This window comes from Leopardus geoffroyi, chromosome X (assembly GCF_018350155.1).
Source record: "Leopardus geoffroyi isolate Oge1 chromosome X, O.geoffroyi_Oge1_pat1.0, whole genome shotgun sequence".
In the NCBI taxonomy this organism is placed as follows: Eukaryota; Metazoa; Chordata; class Mammalia; order Carnivora; family Felidae; genus Leopardus; species Leopardus geoffroyi.
Genome location: NC_059343.1, coordinates 46,401,062 through 46,425,707, shown reverse-complemented (window position 1 = coordinate 46,425,707; position 24,646 = coordinate 46,401,062). Strand labels below are relative to the sequence as shown.

The 24,646-nt window shown below is 46.2% G+C and overlaps 1 protein-coding gene across 24 annotated transcripts in view; it reads left to right on the top strand.

The window, feature by feature from the left end:
• The window catches only part of HUWE1 (HECT, UBA and WWE domain containing E3 ubiquitin protein ligase 1), a 165,672-nt gene extending 141,602 nt beyond the window's left edge, over positions 1-24,070 (top strand). For 20 of the 24 annotated variants that reach the window (XM_045472025.1, XM_045472015.1, XM_045472028.1 and 17 more), the window contains 29 exons: positions 1,339-1,567; positions 2,201-2,379; positions 2,664-2,753; positions 2,913-3,067; positions 4,223-4,268; positions 6,224-6,508; positions 7,346-7,601; positions 7,802-7,932; positions 8,460-8,674; positions 8,750-9,038; positions 9,177-9,279; positions 10,029-10,575; positions 11,266-11,869; positions 12,559-12,680; positions 12,793-12,949; positions 14,193-14,325; positions 14,602-14,804; positions 15,407-15,534; positions 16,825-16,921; positions 17,474-17,629; positions 18,285-18,530; positions 18,847-18,964; positions 19,539-19,679; positions 20,617-20,904; positions 21,020-21,125; positions 21,782-21,899; positions 22,198-22,379; positions 22,668-22,858; positions 23,446-24,070. In XM_045472025.1, the coding sequence (XP_045327981.1) occupies positions 1,339-1,567; positions 2,201-2,379; positions 2,664-2,753; positions 2,913-3,067; positions 4,223-4,268; positions 6,224-6,508; positions 7,346-7,601; positions 7,802-7,932; positions 8,460-8,674; positions 8,750-9,038; positions 9,177-9,279; positions 10,029-10,575; positions 11,266-11,869; positions 12,559-12,680; positions 12,793-12,949; positions 14,193-14,325; positions 14,602-14,804; positions 15,407-15,534; positions 16,825-16,921; positions 17,474-17,629; positions 18,285-18,530; positions 18,847-18,964; positions 19,539-19,679; positions 20,617-20,904; positions 21,020-21,125; positions 21,782-21,899; positions 22,198-22,379; positions 22,668-22,858; positions 23,446-23,548 (5,618 nt within the window). In that variant the 3' untranslated portion in view covers positions 23,549-24,070. The remainder of the gene's footprint in view (positions 1-1,338; positions 1,568-2,200; positions 2,380-2,663; positions 2,754-2,912; positions 3,068-4,222; positions 4,269-6,223; positions 6,509-7,345; positions 7,602-7,801; positions 7,933-8,459; positions 8,675-8,749; positions 9,039-9,176; positions 9,280-10,028; positions 10,576-11,265; positions 11,870-12,558; positions 12,681-12,792; positions 12,950-14,192; positions 14,326-14,601; positions 14,805-15,406; positions 15,535-16,824; positions 16,922-17,473; positions 17,630-18,284; positions 18,531-18,846; positions 18,965-19,538; positions 19,680-20,616; positions 20,905-21,019; positions 21,126-21,781; positions 21,900-22,197; positions 22,380-22,667; positions 22,859-23,445) is intronic. The other 4 variants (XM_045472030.1, XM_045472020.1, XM_045472038.1 and 1 more) reach the window with 2 other exon arrangements.
• Positions 24,071-24,646: the final 576 nt, after the last annotated feature.

Sequence of the window (24,646 nt, the reverse complement as noted above, 5' to 3'; positions counted from 1 at the left end):
AGCTGGGTTTTATCTCTTGATTCTTATACCCTTCTTTAGGGTAAACCAAGCAGTGAACCAGAGCAGCTATCAATCTGATACAGACAGCACTTCTTTTCCTATGCTGACTTCCTGGGGCAAGGGATATCTGAATCCATCTCTCTCAATAAATGTATACTTAGAAGAAAGAATTGTGAGAGGCTGCTTTTTGTTCTCTCCACCTCAGTAAACAGGCAGCCATTTTAGAGCCTGGACAACTTGATGATTTGCTTGAATTTTTTTTTTTTAAGTGAGACCAAGGCTGACTGCATCACGCACCCATGTGCACACTACAGTGACAGGGCAATCAATTCTTATGTCTGTAACACTGGATCTTGAGAGTTTGAATGAACACCTTTGAGCTTGGCATTGGGGAGTAGATTTGAGCACATTCACTCTGTTCATCAAGGACGCATCTTTTCGGAGGAGAGAGTGAATCTCTTTCCTTCTCCTCTATCAACGTCAAAGTTCACTTTTAGCATCTAGTTCTTAAAATCAAGCTGTCTTGAGAAGGCAGGTCTTGACCCCAAATCACAAGCATGGTATAGCAGAAAATACTGAACTGTGCTGGTCTGTTGTCTTGGCCAAGTAGTCTCTTACCTCTTTGAGCCTCAGTTTGTCACCTGTAAATGAAAAGTTTTTTTTTGAAAATGGGTTGTATTACATAATTTTCAAGGTGCCTTCTATTCTGTGATTTTTTTTTTTTTTTTACATTTTTGTGATTTCTGTCAGTCTTCCTTACGTTGAGCCTCCCTTCATTTAGTAAATCAAATTGAACAAATGTTTGAGGATGCCTACTATTTCCTAGGTACTAAGAATACAGCAGTGAAAAAGAAAACGGTCCCTTTCCCTCAAAGGAGCTTATGGTCTATTAGGAATCATAAGTAAGCAGGCATTACACTGTAGTATGGTAAGAAAGCCCAGAGTAAAGGGTTATTAAGCCAATCTGTAGAATCTGAGCAAGTGACATCTGGGCCAAAAACAAAAGAGCAAGTATAAAGAAGGGGGAGAGGATTGGAGTCTTCAAGGTGGAGGGAGTAGCATGTTTCTGAGGGGTCTAAAAGCATCACTGTGGCTGTAGTGTGGAAAATGGATTGGGAGAAGGTACTAGTTAGGAGACTGTTGCAATATCTAGGTAAGAGATGGTGGCGTAAGCTATGGTAGTGTCAGTGATTATACATGAGGCATGGGAATGAGGGAGAAAGGACAAAGCTCAGGTTTCCGTGTGAGGAAGTAAGGCCCAGGAGACATGGCTCTGGTTGAACAACCTTGGAAGAAATTTCTTTTTGACACTGACCCCTTTACATATTGTCCTTGCAGCAGACATCCCCCCATCCCCAGGAAATATCCCTACCACTCACCCACTGATGGTACGCCATGCAGACCACAGTTCTCTGACGCTGGGCAGTGGCTCCTCCACAACACGTCTCACCCAGGGCATCGGGCGCAGTCAGAGAACCCTAAGGCAGCTGACAGCCAATACAGGCCACACCATTCATGTTCATTACCCTGGGAATCGCCAGCCCAACCCTCCTCTTATACTCCAGAGGTGAGTTACATTTGTCCCATTTCTTTTTGGGTTATATGTGCAGCCTTCTGGAGAATACCAGATTGTATCTTTTTGCTTCAGTGTCCTATGTATGCATTCAACAGTCAGTGAATCATTTCATATGCCAAGCACTTAACACTTTAAATATAGACATGATGGGATTTCTGCCTTCAGGCTTAGAGTGTAGTGAGAAGAAAGGACATAATAATCCATGTACAGGCAACAGTGGGTATACAAGAGAGATATTATATCCTAACACAATTCCTGGAGTTATCAGTGACACTCACTGTACAAGGAACTATGGAATAATATGTGACCTCAACCCAAATAAAGTTCACAGACAGATGGAATGGTTAGAAAGATAACTAAGATTTATGCTTAGTGGGGCACCTCCTGGCTCAGGAGGAGGAGCATTCGACTCTTGATCTCAGGGTCTTGAGTTAGAGCCCTGCATTGGGTGTGGAGATTTACCTAAATAAATAAGACTTTAAAAAAAAAAAAGATTTATGCTTAAGTATGATCAAGTCTATAATAGCATTAAGCATTTCCTAGAGGTTACAGAAAGGATCACAACAACAGTTGCAAGACCCCTATGGATTACAGTGACCATGGCACTCCACCATCACCCTACAGGTTGCTTGGTCCTTCTGCTGCTGCTGACATCCTTCAGCTGAGCAGCAGCCTTCCCCTACAAAGCCGAGGCCGAGCCCGCCTCCTCGTGGGCAACGATGATGTCCACATTATTGCCAGATCTGATGATGAGCTGCTGGATGACTTTTTCCATGACCAGAGCACAGCTACCAGTCAAGCAGGCAAGTTTGGTGAAAAGGGAGGATACATAGAGCTTTTCGCCTTCCACTTTTTCCCTGCTGAGGGAAAGGAGAACATTATCTGCCCTGCCTAGAGAAACCACATATTATAGGGGCAGAACCACTTGATAATTTAGCCAAGTTCAAAACTTTTACTATCTCTGGATACCTGTGATATGCCAAACCTTGTGATAAGACATTGGGTCTTGTTAGAAAAATATGGCAGTTTTTGCATCAGATGACATGTGACCAGGCCAGGAATCTCATTCTCTTTTGTTCCCTCACAGGGACCCTGTCCAGCATCCCCACAGCCCTAACCCGCTGGACAGAGGAATGCAAAGTTCTTGATGCTGAGAGCATGCATGACTGTGTTTCAGGTATGTGGTAGCTTGGTTATCTGAGCAGTAGTGAGCCTTCCACAGCTAGGATGAGTGCATGGGAGAATGTTGCCCTCATTCTCTGGCCACAAGCTCTGCCTCTTGGCTTCCTTCCTCACCTCCCCTGAGCAACCTCTGATCTTTGTTTCTGTGATCCAGTTGTTAAAGTGCCCATTGTCAATCACCTGGAATTCCTGAGGGATGAGGAGCTGGAAGAAAGGCGGGAGAAACGGAGGAAACAGTTGGCTGAGGAAGAAACAAAGATAACTGACAAAGGCAAAGAAGATAAGGAGAACAGAGATCAGAGTGCACAGGTGATTTGCAAGGGCTGGGAGGATTCATCTTTGGCTATGTCTGCCTTTACTTTCATGTGGTTTTGGCATACACATAGCACCAGTCATTGAAGAATCCTGGGATGTTCACATTGAACTTGAGAAATGATTCATTCCAAATTCACCATACATTCACATGTTTTTTAGGAAAAAGATTTCAAACCCAGAGGGAAAATTATTTCTCCATTGTCTCTCACTGGGGAAAACTGGAGAAAGAACCAGAGTGGCTCCTGACTTACCAGTCACACTGTGTAATCTCTACCTTCAGTGACTGCAGCTAGATTAGAAGAATGAATTTGATTATGCCCATGCTCTTGGGGGTTCAATTCCACTTCACTCTCTGAGGATTGACTTAACAAGTGTGGGGGCAACCTTACCAAGATGGCCCCGTTCTATCATTTAAATAAGTTAGGCTTAGGTTTCGGCTTCAGATCAGGAAATGTTCCTTCCCTGAACCCCATAACCACATGTCATTTCTAAGGCTTGATTTTTCATTTTGATTTAGAAAGAAGCTACTGGTTTAGAAGTTTTGGGGACTTTAAACAATATTAGCTTTAAAATATATGAAGTAAAAGCTAACAGAAATACAAAGAAATTAAAAGACTTGAGTTGAAAGACTATTATGTCCCATTCAGCAGTTAAGGTATTAGGTTAAGGATATCAAAATGTTCAGTTAGGATAACAAGCTTGACCTAACAAATAACTTTGTATGGAAGTTTTGCTTGATATAAACAATAACAATTGTTTCAAACATGTGAAAAGGGATAGAAAATCAGTAAGCCTGGTATATGATTTAAGAAGCTGGAGTAGACAAAATGAGCCCAAGGAAGGGAAATAAAGAGAGGTGAAACTTTAAGAAATTCTTGCTGGCCTCACAATTGTGTTTAGGTCATGTCCTATGCCAAGCCCAGCTCACTCTTCAGTCAGCCCTCTGGAAGTCCCCCCTGTCCCCAAGCCATCCTTGAACACAAGTATGTATTAGAGAAATTGGAGATACATTTGCTCACTAAAGTGCTCATCTTCATCCAGGTCATTGAACTCCTAGGTGGCTTATGTTGGAACTGGTGGCTATTATAGTTGACCCCTATCTTAATGTGCTTGCAAAGTCCCACATGGGTCTGTCTCTTCTCTTTCCAGTGTACTGCATCTAAGACCAGTGACTCCACCGAACAGAACCTCTCAGGTAACTCTACCCGCCTTTTTACCTTCTTGCTAATTGGTTGGCTCTTTTTCCTGACCCAAGTAGCTGGCCCAGGTGGGCTGAAGATGAATGAACACTGGTGCTCTGTGGGATGAGGTAGTAGATTGTATAGTTTTAGGGTCATACCCCATCTTGGAGATAACTATACAGTCTACTGTCTTTCCCACGGCGGTACACTTCCCCTCCGACGTGCTCTGTTCAGGTTCTCGCTCTGATCTTGCTGTGCTGCATTCTGGCATGTATAGCAAGGCCATGTGTCCTGCCCCCTTTGGTGACCACCATGGTGTGGTGCTTCATGAGAATACCTGATGGCGGTAGTTCCCAAATGCCAGTCCTTAGTGGAAATGAACAAAGTAAAGAGGGATCGGGGCGCCTCAGTCGGTTAAGTGTCCAACTTCTGCTCAGGTCGTGATCTCATGGTCTGTGGGTTCGAGCCCTATGTCGGGCTCTGTGCTGATAGCCTGGAGCGTGCTTCGGATTCTGTGTCTCCCTCTCTCTTTGATCCTCCCTTAACTCATGCTCTCTCTTTCTCTCTCTCAAAAATAAACATTAAAAAAAATTTAGGGGTGCCTAGGTGGCTCAGTCAGTTAAGCGTCTGACTTTGGCTCAGGTCATGATCTTGAAGTTCACGAGTTCAAGCCATACATCAGGCTCTGTGCTGACAGCTCAGAGCCTGGAGTCAGCTTCCAATTCTTTCTCTCTCTCTCTCTCTCTCTCTCTCTCTCTCTCTCTGCCCCTTCCCTGCTCGCTTTCTGTCTCTCTCTGTCTCAAAAATAAATAAATATTTTTAAAAAATTTTTTAAATTTAAAAAGGAAGCTTTGTTGAAAAAAAAACTAAAGAGGAATTAATGAGTTTTTCAGAAAGCTAAATTTATTCGATTTAAAGAAATTATGTCCTTTCTAGGTCTTTGGTATCAAAAGATTTTTATTAAGTGATATTGACGGGATTCTTTTTTATTTGGCTAAACTAAAAGTTGGTAATCCTATGTTAGTCTCTTCTTATTTTTTCCTTTTTGTATAAACTTTGTGGGTCTGGAATCTAAAAGTCTAATACAGATATTATCTTGAGCAATCTGCTTTTGGGGAAGGTAGCTCTGTGGGTTAAATGGTATTACTGCTGTATGTTTCGTATTCCTCCTTCTAATCTTAATGTCAGTAGCTATTTCATGATTTTAGTAACTGGTCCGTGTGGTATTAGGTCTCTCCCCCACCCCATCTCCTCAGAATTTTCCTCTGCTTTCCTATACCTTCTGTCTCCTTTGGCATTTGAGTTGCAAAATGATTATACTAAAGACTATTGTATTTTTTTTAAAGCAGTGAAAGTGTGGTAGGTGTCCTGGTCCCTTTAATGAAAGAAAGGTCTCTGAAAAGGTCTGTCATCAGGAAAAATGGCCTTTTGCCTGCTGCCCTTGCTAGAGGATTCTGCTCATGCCGGGGTGAGGTAGTAAGTTGTATTGTTGTGGGGTAGGGATTTTAGGCCCCAATTAGAAGATAACTATACAACTTACTACTTTCCCTGGTGTGTGGCATATTCATACTTAGTCTTGGCACTGTTGCCTCCATCAGAGTTGTAGATATTCCTTGGATAATCAGGATCGGGGGAAAAAAAGGGAGGTGGAAGGGAATAGGTGATATTTAGGGTGAGGCAAATATCATTATAAAGTGACTTGAACTCTTTCCCCTTCCACCCAGGACACAGAAAGATTTAATTCTTAGGATCTACAAAGATTCAGATCTCTATTTCTTGAGACTAAGATAGCACTGTGCCTTAGCCCTCATCCTGGGTATACCAGACCAGCCACAAGCTGTTCCTAGGAACGGTCATAGCCCGGGGGTGGGCAGGGGTACTTGTCAGGCCACTTGTGCTGATTAAGTGGTTCCCTGGGTTCTTGGCTGATTGCCCCTTAACACCCCCATTGTCATTCTTTCCGAGAAAGATGGGACTCCTATGCCTGACAGCTACCCAACAACCCCATCTTCAACCGATGCAGCAACATCTGAGTCCAAGGAGACCCTTGTCGCTCTGCAGCCCTCACAACAACAAACACTCCCACCCCCACCAGCCTTGGGAGACATTCCTCAGGAGCTGCAGTCCCCAGCTGGTGAAGGGGCAAGCTCTACACAGCTATTGATGCCCGTAGAGCCAGAGGAACTAGGTCCCACAAGGCCAAGTGGAGAAGCAGAAACGACTCAGATGGAGTTGTCCCCAGCTCCCACTATAAGTGAGTAGAATTTCAAGGTTTTGCCGGGGGGGGGGGGGGGGGGGGCAGGAGGGTATAGGGGTGGAGAATGGACATCTTTGTAGTTTCTCTTTACTTTTCTTAGAGAAATAATAGAAGCTCAAATTCTCAAAGAGTATGTTCTCACCTTGCACATTAGCTTTCCTAAAGTTGAGGTTTCTTTTCTGTGTCTTTAAGTGATAATATATCTGAGTGTCTAATGATACAAGTGATGATGCCAGCAGTTTATTGAGGTAATCAAACAACCCTCCTGGGATACCTGGGTGGCTCAGTCAGAAGAGCATGCAGAAACAACCCTCTAAAGTAGGCAGTGTTATCTCCATGAATAAACTGAAACTCACATGAAATATTAGCCCAAGATCACTCAGTAAGTGGTTGAGCTGAGATTAAAATCCAGATCTGGGTGATTTTAAAGCTTGCTCTGCTTCAGTATCCTTCAGGGATGGCAAGCATCTGACCCCACACACATATAGCTCTCCCATCCTGGCAGACACCATTTATATCATGGCACTGTTTCCCACTGGTTTAAAATGGGGCCTCAAAATTCTTCTCAGCAGTGTTCCAACAGGATGAATTGAAACCTAATTACTATTCCTGCTGTATACCATGCTGCCTATGATGTGCTCTGGAAAAGTCTTAAGGTGTAGGAGTTTTTTCCTTCAAGGAACATTGTTTATTTAGATAAACAGTACCAACACGCATGTATAAATGTTGCCTGCAGGGAATCTGAAAGTGACAGGCTCCCTTAATCTGGCTGCATCTTAATTCAGCCCCCTCTTCTAGGCAGAGATCTAACCTCTCCATGTGACTTCCTCCTAGCCTCTCTTTCCCCAGAGAGAGCTGAAGATTCTGATGCACTGACAGCTGTCAGCAGTCAACTGGAAGGCTCTCCCATGGACACCAGTAGCCTGGCTTCCTGTACCCTAGAGGAAGCTGTGGGTGACACCTCAGCAGCTGGCAGTTCTGAGCAGCCCACAGTAGGCAGCTCCACTCCTGGGGATGCCCCACCAGTTGTCACAGAAGTGCAAGGCAGGGGTGATGGGTCAGGGGAACCTGCCCCACCCCCTGAGGACAGGTAAGTATTGTGTACAGAGCAAGAAGAGGGCAGGATGTGATGGCGGGTCTTTCAAGCCACATGTAGACTTGTTAGCTACTGCATACACTTGGTGCACTAGGGAGGTCAACATAGCTTCTATGAGAAAGGGATATTGTAGGAGTGTTTTCTAAATAGGAAAGCATTAATACAAAAAACAACCTGAAATTTATTTTTTTCAGCTCTCCCCCTGCATCCTCTGAGAGTTCTTCCACCAGAGATTCTGCTGTGGCCATTTCTGGAGCAGATTCCCGGGGAATCCTAGAAGAGCCACTGCCTTCAACAAGCAGTGAAGAAGAAGATCCCCTTGCAGGTGAGCTCCATGTGTGCTCAGGCCACCCAGGGGTTGTTTAGGCTTCTTTTAGCCTTTGGCATGGAAATGGCCCACCAGTCAAACGGTTCCATTTGGAAGGCGGCATACACATGGGAGGAGGACTTAGCGGTAAGGGTGTGTTAATGCTGCATGATAGGCTGAGCCCAGGCTTTGGAGTCAAACAGATCTTAGCTCAGGTTCCTCCCTCTGCAGCGACCTGCCTTCAGAACCTGGGGGCATCACTTAACTTCTCTGATTCTCATTGATAATGAGGCAGTAATAATAGTTACATTGTAGGGTCTTTATAAAGATTAAGTGACAGTGTACACACAGAATCTGGCATATAACAAGTGCTATTCTGAGCCTAGGGAAGGTGAGTGGGCCTTCTGTGTGTCCTCTGTCTTTTGTGTGCAGTGAGGACAAACAAAGCTCATTTCCCACAAGCAAGGCCCTGAGTTTCTTTACTCAAGTGCATCTTAAGCATCGGTAGAGGTGCGAGTTCCTTCACATCTTGCACCTCCCCTCAGGTATCAGTCTACCCGAAGGTGTGGACCCCTCTTTCCTGGCTGCTCTGCCTGATGACATTCGCCGGGAAGTCCTGCAGAACCAGCTGGGCATTCGTCCACCAACTCGGACTGCCCCTTCAGCAAATAACTCAGCTCCTGCAGTGGTGGGGAATCCTGGTGTGACTGAAGTGAGCCCTGAGTTCTTGGCCGCCCTGCCTCCAGCTATTCAAGAGGAAGTATGTGAGCAGGGAGCTGGTGGGACCAGGCTGCCTGGTTGTGGGTGTGCCCCATTGACATCTTCTGCTCTATAGGTGCTGGCACAGCAAAGAGCTGAGCAACAGCGACGGGAACTGGCACAGAATGCTAGCTCAGACACCCCCATGGACCCTGTGACCTTCATCCAGACCCTACCCTCAGACCTGCGCCGTAGTGTCCTAGAGGACATGGAGGATAGCGTGTTGGCTGTGATGCCACCTGACATTGCAGCTGAGGCTCAAGCCCTGAGGCGAGAACAAGAAGCCCGGCAGCGACAACTCATGCATGAGCGGCTCTTTGGCCACAGTAGCACCTCTGCACTCTCTGCCATTCTCCGAAGCCCGGGTACAGAGGGAGGCAAGTGGGAGGGCTCTGAAATGTTTGAATTCGTATACACAAGGCTCTGTTGTTGCCCTTTGTGTTACTCGGACCCGGCATACTACCCGTCTCCCTAGTTTCAGTTTCCTATTTCTTTTCTTCCAGCTTTCACCAGTCGCCTCAGTGGCAACCGTGGAGTTCAGTACACTCGCCTTGCTGTGCAGAGGGGCGGCACCTTTCAAATGGGGGGTAGCAGCAGCCATAACAGGTACCTTTGTCTTTTTTCACCTTGCCATATCATCTCTCCCATATACTGCCAGTCCAACGTCCTTAATTTACAGGTAGAGAGACTCGGTGACCTCTCTAGCTGTTGCCTTGAATGAGTGGGGAGCCAAATCTTTGGACTCACCTTCAGAAAGCCACACTTTGGGGTTGGTGTAGCTACTGTAAACCATAATCACAAAGTAAGGCAGGCTGGCAGCAGGTTGTGGTATAAGGAAAGCCATTTGCCTAGAGATTATAATATCTAGGCCACAGAAGAAGAGGAGTTCATTACTACCCAGGCTGAAGCAGACTGTACCCAACATGCCAAAATGTAAAGGGAGTGATCAGTCTCTATGAGGCAGGCAGGCAACCCACTAGTAGTCTAGAGAAGGCAGAAATAAACGTTATTTTTAAGACTTCAAGTGCAATCCAATTTTACCAATTAATGATACAGACATCGTGTGATGTAAGGCAAGTCACTTAACCTATTTGAGCCTCTTGTTCATCACCTCAAAAATGGGCAATTCTTTAGTCTTCTCAGCAGCCCCATACCAGCTGGTATGGACATTGTAGAGTGCTTGGTACCCAGTGGGCACACAAGAGGGCAGCTCTTATTATTAAGAGCCCTTAGACTTAGGCACTTCTCCTTCTTATGCCTCCTTGGAGGTATGCAGCTCATCCCCCTTACCCAGGCCTTTTACCTAATCCCAGCATTCTAGCTACATGTTACCCAGAAACTATGCTCTGTTCCAGGCCTTCTGGCAGTAATGTAGACACTCTCCTCCGCCTCCGAGGACGACTCCTCCTGGACCATGAAGCCCTATCCTGTCTCCTGGTCCTACTTTTCGTGGATGAGCCAAAGCTTAATACAAGCCGTCTACACCGAGTACTGAGAAATCTCTGCTACCATGCCCAGACTCGCCACTGGGTCATCCGCAGCCTGCTGTCCATTTTGCAGCGTAGCAGTGAGAGTGAGCTGTGCATTGAAACACCCAAGCTCTCCTCAAGTGAGGAGAAGGGCAAAAAGTCAAGCAAGAGCTGTGGGTCAAGCAGCCATGAACACCGGCCCCTGGACCTCCTACACAAGATGGAGTCTAAGAGCTCCAACCAGCTTTCCTGGCTCTCAGTATCTATGGACGCAGCCCTAGGCTGCAGGACTAATATATTCCAGATTCAACGTTCAGGGGGTCGCAAACATACCGAGAAACATGCAAGCAGTGGCTCCACTGTCCACATCCACCCCCAGGCTGCTCCTGTTGTCTGCAGACATGTTCTGGACACGCTCATTCAGTTGGCCAAGGTGAGGAGCTTGAACCCAACCAACTCTTGGGGATGGAAGAGGGATGGCAGTCACAGCCTAGATGAAATCTGAACTCTGAGAGAGCAAGTAGGTCTTTCTTCACCGTTAGTGCTGAGGCCTGTATTGTTTCTGAGAGTTGTCAAGTGAATAATTTTGTGGGGTTCTTTTTACTTTTTGCAATTTTTGTGCATTATTTCGTTATCAAAACAACTTTCGGTAATCTGTATGATTCCCATTTTACACATGAAAAAGCTGGGGTACAGAAATTTTTAGTGGCTTTGTCACGTGACTAGTAAGTGATGGAGCTGGACCTAGAACTTAGTTCAGTTTTCTTTTTAATAATCATTGATGCCATTTGTTGAAGGCCTGCCTTGTGCCAGGCACTGTGCAGAAATGCATTATCTCCTTTTATCTCAACAATTTTTCAATGCAGCATAGGTGTGCTCCCCATTTCATAAATACACAGACTGACGCTCAGAAGTTAGCTAATCATCTCCCTTCAAAGCCCTTGTTTGTTTCTCTGGGCCACTTCACCATCAGTTAGATAAAACTCCTGTATGACATCTCTCCCATGTCACCAAAGCTATCCAAAGAAGTAGAGAGTCTAGGAACCAGTTGTCTTTCCTTGTCAAGAAGACATATTTTCTCTGTGCACCCCCTAGATCAAGCATGTCCTTCTCTTGCCGGCAGGTATTTCCCAGCCACTTTACACAGCAGCGGACCAAAGAAACAAACTGTGAGAGCGATCGGGAGAGGGGCAGTAAGCAGGCCTGCAGCCCATGCTCTTCACAGTCCACCAGCAGTGGCATTTGCACAGACTTCTGGGACTTATTGGTAAAACTGGACAACATGAATGTCAGCCGGAAAGGCAAGAACTCCGTGAAGTCAGTGCCAGTGAGCGCTGGTGGTGAGGGGGAAACCTCCCCATACAGCCTCGAGGCCTCTCCCCTGGGGCAGCTCATGAACATGTTGTCACACCCAGTCATCCGCCGGAGCTCTCTCTTAACTGAGAAACTCCTCAGACTCCTTTCTCTCATCTCAATTGCTCTCCCAGAAAACAAAGTATCGGAAGCACAGGCTAATTCTGGCAGCAGTGCTTCCTCCACCACTGTTGCCACCTCAACCACATCTACCACCACTACCACTGCCGCCTCCAGCACGCCCACTCCCCCTGCTGCAACCACCCCTGTCACTTCTGCTCCAGCTCTGGTTATTGCCACAGCTATATCCACCATTGCCGTAGCTGCTTCGACCACGGTGACTACCCCCACGACTGCTACCACTACTGTTTCAAGTAAGTGTGGATGTAGGCTGGAAGCCTGGGGTGTGTACACCCACCTCACCCCTCACTCCCCCATCCAGGTATTACTCCCTAAATGATAGCAGTCAGCTTGGTTTGTGTTTGTGAGAGCCAGAGGCGTTCATTCTTGACCTCATCAGTCCCAATTCACTCTCTCCATCCTTTTCCTCCCCACACCCATCCATCCACCCACACAGACACTCATAAAGACCAGCAGGCATTCACTGAATGTGGCTTCCCTAGGCTAAGCACCAAAAGGAGGGTAGAGAGAGAAAGTCCCTATTTTCAAAGAACTCCCAACCTTTCCATCCTGGTTGAAGGAGCCAGTTCTCAGGAAAGAGTTCAAGAACAGGCAGGACACCATGTGAATCAGGGTAGACTAGCCAAGCTGTCCTAGGAAGTAAAGGGAATGAGCCCTACAGCAGACTAGTAAGAATTATTTGAAGAAGATTTTGAGGAAGGGGCTCAATGGTAGGGAAACAGTTGAGAAATGTTTGGGATTATCACTTTAGAAGGTACAGTCCTGAGACTCCTTGACAAACTGAGTCATTGGGATTTGGCTTTGGTGGGTGGCTTTTCTTTTTCACTACTTTCCCGAATTGAAGCCCTGGATGATTTAGTGATTTCTTGGTTCTGGACTGTGAGTTTTAGAGGCTTACAGTATTTCATCTGTTTCCTCAAAGCTTCTACAACTACTAAGGCCAGCAAATCTCCAGCAAAGGTGGGTGATGGGGGCAGCAGCAGTGCAGACTTTAAGATGGTATCCTCTGGCCTCACGGAAAACCAGCTACAGCTCTCTGTGGAGGTGAGTCCAGGCTCTTCTGAATTCCTAAGACTGGGGGAGAAAAGGTAAATGGGAGTAGATAAAGTTTTAATTCTTAAGTTGAGGCTCACCCCTTCTCTTTTCTTTTTCCCAGGTGTTGACGTCACACTCTTGTTCTGAAGAAGGTCTGGAAGATGCAGCAAATGTGTTACTACAGCTCTCTCGGGGGGACCCTGCAACCCGGGACACTGTTCTCAAGCTGCTACTGAATGGAGCTCGCCATCTGGGCTATACTCTTTGTAAACAGATAGGTAATAACAGGAGTAAAACGTCTTGTCTTTCTGAAACCTTCCACTGAGGTGTCCCCTCTTTATGGAAGCCTTCCCCGAATCCCCAGGTTGAATCAAACTCCTTCCGCTTGTGTAGCATAGCCCCCTGTACTCTTCATCTATCGCAACACTGATAATACTGGGTTGTCATCTGTTTTCCTCTGCTCAGTTGTTCATGGAGAGCAAGGCTGGGCTTTTCTCTATATTGCCAGTGCCCGGCACGTGGCATGTAATCCATGCTTATTAGTAAAGGAAAACAATCATGTATAGGACCAGCAGTGCTCTTTCTTCCACTTCTACATTCTGGGCACTTGTAGGAGTCCTATGATGAACCTGCCTAGGCAACTTCACCACCTCAGAGATGCACCTGCACATAGGTTAGGCTCAAGAATTGAGAGTCCAAATGGTACCCTCTGCCTTTGTGTACTTGTGAGGGTACAAAAGTTCTAAGAACACTTGGAAATTGTCTCGTTTCAATCTTCCTTCCTGTTGTTACCAAGAGAAAACTAAAACCCAGGTTGATGAAGCAATTGAATTGACGAGTAGAGCCAGGTTTTCTTTCAGCATAGAGAGCCTGTTTACTCTCTCCCACTCCCATCCCAATCATGGCTCTCCCTAGATTTTGGTTACCTGGTTAGTTCTCTCCTCACAAATGTGCCTGGGGCTTAGGTGATATGGGTGTTAATTAAACTGTTATGACCCAGGACGTTATGTTCTTTGCTACATGAGAACTATAAGGTTCTTTCGAGAGGAATTTGGCCACAGTCTGACCTTTCTTGACTGCTACCATTCAACACCCATGGGCCAGGTAGTGTCCTAGGCACTCTCCTGCAGTTCTTTCCTTATCCTCAAAATAGCCTTGTGAGATTAGTCTCATTATTAAGATGGATAAGTAAACTGGGAGAAGGAGCTAAGCAGTTTGCCTGAGATCACCACAAAAACCTCAGAAGTTCAAAATGTATACAGGCTCCCAAACCGATACTTTTTGTTCTCTGTACTGATCTGCATTTCATGTAGATTGTACAGATTCTTGAGGCAGGGTAAATCGGTAGTCTCTGGATGGTTGATCCATGAACACACATAGGTGAACAGCAAAATTCTGCTCACTCCAGATTCTCTGCAGCTGAGCAAAGACAATAGCCTGGTAGGTTTCTTGCAAAGGTTTGGCTTTCAGCTGCTTCACTAGGGAAGTCTGAACACTTGCTGGCTCCTCTACTTGACCCAGGTACCCTTCTGGCTGAGTTACGGGAATATAACCTAGAACAGCAACGGCGAGCCCAGTGTGAGACCCTCTCTCCTGATGGCCTACCTGAGGAGCAGCCACAGACCACCAAGCTGAAAGGCAAAATGCAGAGCAGGTGGGTGGTAGCCACTCATTTGGCTATGGGGCCAAAATCTGGGATATTCTAAAAGGTGGCTCTTGCTGGTTTCCTGGTTTGTTTGGTCTTTTTCTCCCCCCTCTCTGGACAGATTTCTTTATCTGTCCTATACATACCTGACCCTATTTTTTCCCCACTGTGGGATTTCCTTTGGAGATTCTTTAGCCCTCTAGTCAACACCAAAAAGCCCTGCTCACTCTGGATGTTTGTGCTTTGATGCTGTCAATATACGCAAGCCACCTCTACACTGTCCAGGTTTGACATGGCTGAGAATGTGGTAATTGTGGCATCTCAGAAGCGACCTCTGGGTGGCCGGGAGCTCCAGCTGCCTTCTATGTCCATGTTGACATCCAAGACATCTACCCAGAAGTTCTTCTTGAGGGTACTGCAGGTCATCATCCAGCTCCGGGACGACACACGCCGAGCTAACAAGAAAGCCAAGCAGACAGGCAGGCTAGGTATGGAACTGGAGTGTCCAGTTGAGGGTCAGGGTTGGTGGTGGTGAACTCAGAGTCCCTGGAGGGCAGGACCTAATGTCATGTCTCCATCCTGCTTGAACTTTCCAAAAAAGGAAACGATGATACTTTGCTAGAATGTTGATGGCTGCATTCTGTATCTCACTCAAGCTGTCTGCATAGGAAATTCATTAGGGCAAGTGAGAATTAAAGGGGAGTGGAAATCTGGCAAAGAAATTGGGGGCAGATCTTTCGCTGAATAAGGTTTAAGTCACCGTGTCTCCGTTCTGCTTCTTGGCTCACTCCTGACTAAAACTTTGCAGCCATGTTGCCTCAGCCATGGCCTGCCAAATTCTACCTTTCTTCCTGTCCCACAGAACCTTCTCTACCTGCTACTGTCCATCTGTGTACCACCATGTCCCCTGCCCTTACTTGTAATGATAGCTCTTAGTGCCTGGTGATGAGCACTGTGTAGCTGCCTGAGCTAAATAAAGCTCAGAGACTTCAGCAGGATGCCCTGTGGCAGCCCAGGTGATGGGAGAGAGAATATTGGGCATTCTCTCTTTCTACATTTTATATCTTGCCTTTCTTTTTCTTTCTCCCAGGTTCCTCCGGTTTAGGCTCAGCTAGCAGCATCCAGGCAGCTGTTCGGCAGCTGGAGGCTGAGGCTGATGCCATTATACAAATGGTACGTGAGGGTCAAAGGGCGCGGAGACAGCAACAAGCAGCAACGGTTAGCATGATGCCTGTGGCCCCTCATTCATTTGTCTCTCTCCCCTCCCCACCACATCGTCAGTGGGGTTTCACTACCCTTACCTTGTATGCTTTTGCATTAAGTTTGCTGTATGAATGCTTCTGGACAACAGGGTTACTTTCTGTTGGTGTTTTCTCTACTGTTTGTTCATTGTTTTGTTGGTTTGGTTTGGATTGATATGATTTAAAGCTTGGCCATCATATCCCACTCCCAGCTATCCAGTCAATAGTGGCGCTTTTGCATACTGCATAATGCTAAGTGTCTGGGTTCTGAGGGGCTGTGGAATAAAGATTTTTCAGTCTCCTGGAATAATGCAAATACATCAGGAATCCAGCCCTTGAAATTCTCCCAAGCTTGGTCTACGTCCCACAGCCTCTTCTAGGCTATGGCTGGTCCATCTACCCTGGCCTCTGCTTCTGTTTTCCATACTCTCTTGGTACCTTGGCACCTAGGCACTCAGTCACTTTTAGGAAGAAACCCTCAGGTTTCTAGATAGCCAACTCATTGTTGGGATCCCAGCACAGAGTGGCTGCGGGAAAAGCCTGGCATCATGTATGTATGCTGTGGCACTCTCATTGTTTTCCTGTTCTTGAAACATGCAAGTCACCTTCCCAAGATCCAGGAAATAAAGGTATCCTGAGGCTTGGTTTTTCTTTACGTATAATTACTATTCTACAGTATGATTTCATTGAGCATGCTGGGAACGTCCTAGAATTTGCGGGCTCTGACTCCCAACAAGGGAGAAAGGGAAAACAGCTATTATTCTGAAGTACTTTTTTCTGCCCCGTCTTTCCCACACCCAATAGGGTAGATGTCGGCTTTGTGAATAATGCCACCCATCAAAGGCTTTCCCTTATTATTTCCCCTTTTCTGAGCAAACAGAAACAGAGAGCCAAACCTACAGTCTGTTTACTTGAGTTTTATATGTAGATGCGCATATATGTAATCTGTCCCCATAAGAAGTCTTCCAAGTCTGTATCCAGAAGGCTGGTGTCTGACTAGATATAGGTCAAGAGTAGAGTGGAGGCAATGCAGGAATCTAAGGAGCTTTTCGGAAAAGCTTGCTAGCTCAGGGTGGAGGACAGCAAAGGAGGTGGGAAGGCCATTCTTTTGTTCTGGAAAGCCACAGGGTTTTCTGACCAAATATATAGGAAACCTCTTTCCAAACTTAGTATGTGTGAGAATGGGCAGAAACAGCCTCTAGCCTCTCCCTGAGGAAAGCAGAGTTGCATTGCACCCTTTATGTGACTTTGTCTCCCTTTTATCCAGTCGGAGTCAAGCCAGTCAGAGGCCTCTGTCCGGAGGGAGGAGTCACCCATGGATGTGGACCAGCCATCTCCCGGTGCTCAGGATACTCCGTCCATCGGTCAGTACTACTTCCTGTTGCCAGTGCACCAAAGGAGCCAGTCTTCATGAAGTGTCTGCTGGGTCCCCTGCTCTCTACATATATAAGCTCTGTTTTCCAGTTCCACTGAACGCTGGTTTTTGTAAACGTTAATAAGCTTTTACCAACGAAGATCAATATCACCATCTCACGCCCTTATTAGAGATTCGTAGCATACACTACAATTCCTGGAGTTAAGAAACTGTGATGTGATGTTAGATATGGAGACAGCACGTGTTTCGGTTGTGGCTCCCCATTTAGTGACTGGTACCTGAAGCAAATCACTCTTGGCTTCAGTTTCCTTGAATGTGGCTCTTGCAAGTGAGAAACCAAATTTTTTATTGTATTAATTTTATTTAAATTTAAATTTCATCCAGTGTAGGATTAGAGCTTACTTCCAGATGTCACTCAGTATTACTTAGTAGCCAGTGAGCCAGTCTACTTGATCTAATGGCCTGCACAGCTGGTCTGGGAAAAAGCTAAATGGAGGAAATACCTCAAAGGCTTTCTGTCTCTCTTCTGTGTGGCCTATAGGCTCAGATGGAACCTCACAAGGGGAGAAGGAGAAGGAGGAGAGGCCACCTGAGTTACCCCTGCTCAGTGAGCAGCTGAGCTTGGACGAGCTATGGGACATGCTGGGAGAGTGTCTAAAGGAACTGGAGGAATCCCATGACCAGCATGCGGTGCTAGGTGAGTTGTGGCCTTTGGGCCAAGGTCCCAACCCACTGATCTGCTCTGGGCCCTTTCTGCCAGCTTAACTTTCTTCCTTCCAGATCACCCCCTCACTGTCTCTGAAATGAGAATTCAAAGGAGAATTCAAATTCTGTCACTTTAGTATCAGAAAAAAAAGATTTGCCTTCTCTTTTAGTAGCTGGTACCTTTCACTTTTTAGACCAGGGGAATCTTTATAACTGGTAGCCTATTCCATTTTATTTATTTTTTTTTTATTTTTTTTTTAACATTTATTTATTTTTGAGACAGAGAGAGACACAGGACAAACAGGGGAGGGTCAGAGAGAGAGGGAGACACAGAATCTGTAACAGGCTCCAGGCTCTGAGCTGTCAGCACAGAGCCCGACGCGGGGCTCGAACTCACGGACCACGAGATCATGACCTGAGCCGAAGTCGGACACGTAACCAACTGAGCCACCCAGGCGCCCCTCCATTTTTCTTTAGTTTCAAGGAGGCTCAGACTTCCTCCGTGGCTTCATTTTTCTTTGTTACCATTGTATTTCTCCTGCAGGTTTTCAGTATTTCTTCCATACTGTACTTCTGTAATTTGATCATGAAGGAAAAGAGGTTTGTATGTTGAAGTTTCAAAACTTCCCTATCATTCCTATCCCCAGTGCTACAGCCAGCCGTCGAGGCCTTCTTCCTGGTCCATGCCACAGAGCGAGAGAGCAAGCCTCCTGTCCGAGACACCCGTGAGAGCCAGCTGGCACACATCAAGGACGAGCCTCCTCCACTCTCCCCTGCCCCCTTAACCCCAGCCACTCCTTCCTCCCTTGACCCATTCTTCTCCAGGGAGCCCTCGTCTATGCACATCTCCTCAAGCCTGCCCCCTGACACGCAGAAGTTCCTTCGCTTTGCAGGTACAGGGAACCCTTAGGCCTCCAGCATAGAAGGATTCATTTTTTTTACAGGGTCATTTCATACATTTTATTCTTAGCTGTTTCATGGGGGAGAGGGATGGGACTGAGTGAGAGAGAGAGAGTGTTGGGGGGGGGGGGTGGCTGGGTGGGTAGGGGGAGAAAGAGAATGAAGCTAGTGAGGGTAGGGACCGGATCTGAAAGCCCTTTTGTGCCACACTTTTTTCTCTGAAATAAGAAAGTTGCTGGTTGGTTGGCTATCATGTAGTCTTCTGGGAACCAGCACGTGCTGATTCCTGCTGTCCCTTTCTCCCCACAGAGACTCACCGCACTGTGTTAAACCAGATCCTACGGCAGTCCACCACCCACCTCGCTGATGGACCTTTTGCTGTCTTGGTAGACTACATTCGTGTCCTCGACTTTGATGTCAAGCGCAAGTATGTGCCCTGGAGGCTGTGGGGATGGGAACATTTCAAATGCTATCTTCTCTCCGAGAAAGGAGCCAAAATTCCTCCCGAAGGAGTGTTTTCAGAGAAAGAAGTTTCCATTGGTGGCAGCCCTTGGAAATGGTGCTGGGTGGGAGGGAAGAGATTCATCTGTGTCTCTGACAGTCATTATACCTAAATACTCCCTGGTCTTCTCCATCCTTCCTCAGAGAAGTGCAAAACCTTTATTTAATCACATGACTCCTAAAGTTCCATTCCATCCTTTGGGGTAATACAGGAGGTGCAGGTAGCCATAGTATACTTACAGCATGGTTCAGCAGAAATTCTCTGCCACAGACTCTGTGGGCCTTTATTCGGTGGAGATGGGAAAAATTTAGAGTTGGTAATGAATAACCTGCCTCTCCGAACTACTGGGCACTTCCCCAGGGGAACATGTGGGGAGCAAGGATCGAAGTGTTGGGAGGATGGGAGGACCATCACTGTGGGTCTTCATCCTAATCAAGATCAAGCAAACAGAAGTTTGCTCTGCCACCCCCAATCCTATTTTCCTTTTCTACCTCCCAAGATATTTCCGCCAAGAGCTAGAACGTTTGGATGAGGGGCTTCGGAAAGAAGACATGGCTGTGCACGTCCGCCGTGATCATGTGTTTGAAGATTCCTATCGTGAACTGCACCGGAAATCCCCTGAAGAAATGAAGAATCGATTGTAAGAGCCCATAAGAGAGAAAAGAGGATGGGAGGGTGGAGCAACTTCCTACATGGTAGTGAAGGCTTACTTAAGCACCAGATGTGCCCAGGAACTGAGGGAAGTGCTGCCCTCCCCAGCAGGAATTCCAAATAGGAACCTGGTGTAGATAGTCTCACTGAGCTGTCTTCTCGGTCTGGTCTCAGAAGACTGGTCTAATGCTGGCTAGGCTGGCCTTTGGGATGAGCTACGCAACAAATCCCAGAGCGAAGAGTCTTTGGCATTTATAAGGATAAACCTGATGGCTTCACAGAGAGCTTTCTCTGTTGTTACATTAGGAATGGGAAGACTGCTGAGCAGATGGTATCCTGGCTTCAGGGAGACCACACTTGCATGAGTGGCTCCTCACCAAATTGGTAATTGTTCACTGGTGATTCTGAAGCCACCTAGAAGAGATCAGCAGTTTAATGCCAGCGAGATGAAAGACCTGTTGGGAGTAGTTTGACGCTCCTGAGCTCAGGAACTTGATTCCTCCTCTCCCTCGTGGCATGGGTTCCCCATCCATGTAATCATATAGGAAGTCAGAGACACTTCTGAGACAGACTGGGCCCTGCTCCTCCACCACCAAATCCTTAACAGATATCAGCCTGATCAGCCCTCTCTGACACCGCTGGATTCCTCCTCTCCCTGCTTTCCCTAAGTGAGGCCCTCATTCAGCCTCTATACCTTTCCTGTTGATGAACCTTTACTGATAATTCAGGACTTCTTTTCTGTCGATGCATTTTTTTTTTTTGTCCCAGATCCCTACCCTTGGGCTTTCCTGGCACTCTGTATTCACTTCTGTTCTCTGATCCCGTACTCCCCAGCCATTGCTTCACTCACTCACTCGGGTCATACTACATAAATGAATGGATTTGTCCTGGGCTTTCTGCACATCTGTTTCTGGTCTCTTACACAGGTATATAGTGTTTGAAGGAGAAGAAGGGCAGGATGCTGGAGGGCTCCTACGGGAGTGGTATATGATCATCTCTCGGGAGATGTTTAATCCTATGTATGCCTTGTTCCGTACCTCACCCGGTGACCGGGTCACCTACACCATCAACCCATCTTCCCACTGCAACCCCAACCACCTCAGCTACTTCAAGTTTGTTGGACGCATTGTGGCCAAAGCTGTATATGACAACCGCCTCCTGGAGTGCTATTTTACTCGGTCCTTCTACAAACACATCTTGGGCAAGTCTGTCAGGTGAGGATGTGGCAAAGGATCCACATTCTCTTTTGACAGGTTCTTTTCTTGTGTCCCACCCCCATGCTTCTCTCCTGCACCCTAACCCATGGTGACCCTGATCATGTTTTTCTAGATATACGGATATGGAGAGTGAAGATTACCACTTCTACCAGGGCCTGGTTTATCTGCTGGAAAATGATGTCTCCACACTAGGTTATGACCTCACCTTCAGCACTGAGGTAGGTCAAGAAATTGTCACCACAGCACATTCTAGCTAGTCCAGGAAACCCATTATGGGGCCACCCTTGAACTGGGATTGGATAATCTCTTATGCTTCTAAGGAAGCATCTCAACTTTTAAGTCCCATGCTCCATTCCCCATCCAGCAGTGAGCAGTGCAGTGAGCAGTGGGTATTTATATGAGACATCACAAACAGAAAAACCAGGATTTGTAAAACAATTCAAGTTCCTAGTTTCCTCTTTATTTATATACATATGTATATATGTATATATGTATTTGAAGCCTCCAATTCCATATGCTTCATTTCCAGAAGTAGTTCGTTGTAGAAAAATTGTATAAATAAATATCAAAGTTAGTCTTCCCGCAAATTGTTTTTCATACAGATTGTACCGTATCATATTACACATGTTAATCATGCCTTTTCCATTTTACCATTGACAATTTCCTTATTTTCAGCCTCTATGTGTTTTGAGGCCAAACCCTTGGCTTTTCTCTATTACAAAGTTATGAGCTCCTGAGAAAAGATACTTTTTTATGACCTTGCTTCATCTCTCTGCCCAGGATATGGCAAAGATTTTACATATTCCCAGGTAGCTATATAAATCCCATCCTGGATCAAGCCTGGTATGAATGATTGGTGTTTTGGGTGTTCCAGGTCCAAGAGTTTGGAGTCTGTGAAGTTCGTGACCTCAAACCTAATGGGGCCAACATCTTGGTAACAGAAGAGAATAAGAAGGAGTATGTACACCTGGTGTGCCAGATGAGAATGACAGGTAGGGGAAATGTCCCTTATACTCCTTGTTGCTCATGGGAAGAGGTCAGGCCTCACTCATTTCACAGATACTGTTTTTTCTCTTCCCCTGTGCCAGCCACAAATCCCAGCCAGAGTCCAAACACCTGACCAAAAAATATTTCCCTTAATTCACCCTATACAGGGGCCCAGAAACAGTGTTAGGTGAGGCAGGTATACCATTCACAATCCTAGTTGCAGCTGGAGCCAGATTGAGGACCTCTGACCTCTAACAGTTGTGTGAGTTTAGATGCCGCATGGCTTGTTGGTTCTCTCCCCAGGAGCCATCCGTAAACAGCTGGCAGCTTTCTTAGAAGGCTTCTATGAGATCATTCCAAAGCGCCTCATTTCTATCTTCACTGAGCAGGAGTTAGAGCTACTCATATCAGGACTGCCCACAATTGACATTGATGATTTGAAATCCAACACTGAATACCACAAGTACCAGTCCAACTCTATTCAGGTGAGCTGCTACTGGCATCTTTCTCCTATCCCTAAGCAGTGCTAGTTTGTATGACACCACATAAACCAGTACTCTTTGGGGGCATGAAGGGGGTATAGGTGACAGCTTACTTACACCTAACTCTTCATCCTTCTAGAACATGTTTTCAGGTGATGTTTTTGCTCATCTTATGAATGGAGGGACTGAAGCCCATTTCACGGAAGGGACTTGCCTAAGATTTCAAATCCTATCCCCCCTCTTTCCAAGAGCTCTCTACCTAACACTGGCTTCTTGTGTCCTTTCCCACAGATCCAGTGGTTCTGGAGAGCATTGCGTTCTTTCGACCAAGCTGACCGTGCCAAGTTCCTCCAGTTTGTCACGGGTACTTCCAAAGTGCCCTTGCAAGGCTTTGCTGCCCTTGAAGGTATGAATGGCATTCAGAAGTTTCAGATCCATCGAGATGACAGGTCCACAGATCGCCTGCCTTCAGCTCACACATGGTAAGAGGAAGGATTTGTTCCCTGTTTTAAGCATTCATGATTGAGCTTGCATATTTGCTGCTTCTAGGCCCCTACCCAAGGGCAGGAACCCAAATCTGGCCCCAGCAATGTTAGACCTTGGGGTAGCTCACAGTTTGGTAGTTTTGTGGAAAAGGTGATGTTTGAGATGAGAAGCTGGCCCAGATTCACAGTAGGTTGGGGAGACATTGCAGGTCAACACTGCCACATGAGAGCACAGTGTACTCCAGGGCTCAGTTGGAGCAAGAGGTTGCAGGCAACAGAAGGCTGAATAACTCAGCAGAGGTTGGATCACCAGTGACCCCAAAGGCATCCTTGGAGCTTGCACATTAGCCCATAGGCAAGGCTGTGGTGTTTAAGGAATGACAGGGTCAGATTTACATTTTAGGTGCCTCATGGCCAGTATTGGGGCCAGATTAGAAAAGGGCAGAGCAGGCTAGGATAAGACTGCAAGTCTTCAAGAAGTGAGGAGTAGGTTCCCTTAGGGAGGACAGGTCAGTGGGCACCATGGGAACACAGGGATTTGGTTATAATCTTTTGTCACAAACTGATTTTTCTTCTTTCCCTAGTTTTAATCAGCTGGACCTGCCTGCCTATGAGAGCTTTGAGAAGCTCCGCCACATGCTACTATTGGCCATCCAGGAGTGCTCTGAAGGCTTTGGGCTGGCCTAATAAGGCTCTGCCCACCACTGTGGGGTTTTTCTATCATTGTTGGACCTGGGAATGGGGGGAAATGAAAACAAAAAAGAACCTGAAAGAAAATGTCAAAAACCAATAAATGAAATCCATCAACTCACCATGTGTGTGTCCCAGCTTCCCCAGCACATACCCATTGCCCCTCTCCTGCTCATTTTCTCTCCCTCTCCCTTTTCCTCACCTCCTCCTCCCTGTTCCATGCCGTCCATGATCCCCAGCCCATGTGTTAAAAAGGCATTAGCCTTTGCAGGGACCTGTTTGTCCCAACTGTTTGAACAGTGTGCTCCTCAGATTCTGTGTTCAGAAGGATTTGCTGCATTGAGACTTGAAACCTTTGGATAGGGGAAAAAATTATATATATATATATTTTTTTGTTCTGTTTGCATTTCTTAATTTGTGCTTGGAATGTGTTGATGTGCACAGCTAATGATTCAATGCGAGACAAGATTGGCGTCTGTGTTGTGGAGGTTTCAAATAAAGAGCACTCTTCATAACTCACTTTTCACAATGGAGTTTTTTTCAAACTTAAAAGAAACAACTCTTGAGCACATGCTAGACATCTGGAGAAAAGATGCAAATGGACTCCAGAAAACCATCTCTGCCACCACTACTGGTGCATCTTCCTTCTTCAAAGGCGGTTTCCCAGTTGTCAGGAGAGATCAGCAGCCACCAGGAATTGAGGGAAGCATGTTTTTTAGAATGGGACCTGCACTTGAGGGCGGTGATGGTGTTACAGATTGCAGCCAAGGACAAAGCATCACCTTGCTTGAGGGGAACAAACGAGGTTTTAAGAAACATTCTGAGAACTCAACCCAACTGACAGTTCTGTTTGGTGAGCCTTTATAACAGCCTCAAGTCTAGAGCTCAGTTTAAAATTTTGATTTCATTTAATATTTTAGTTTATTTCTAACAAATTTCAATAAGCAAGTAATTTGACTAGCTTTCCAGAAGAACAGTCTTCCCATCCTTTTTGGTTTTGTTTCGTCATCTGCCAGTCTGTTCACAGATCACCCAATAGTCTCTTGTGGTTTTTACTTCATCCAGCAGTTACAGCTGATCGAAGGACTTTGGTTC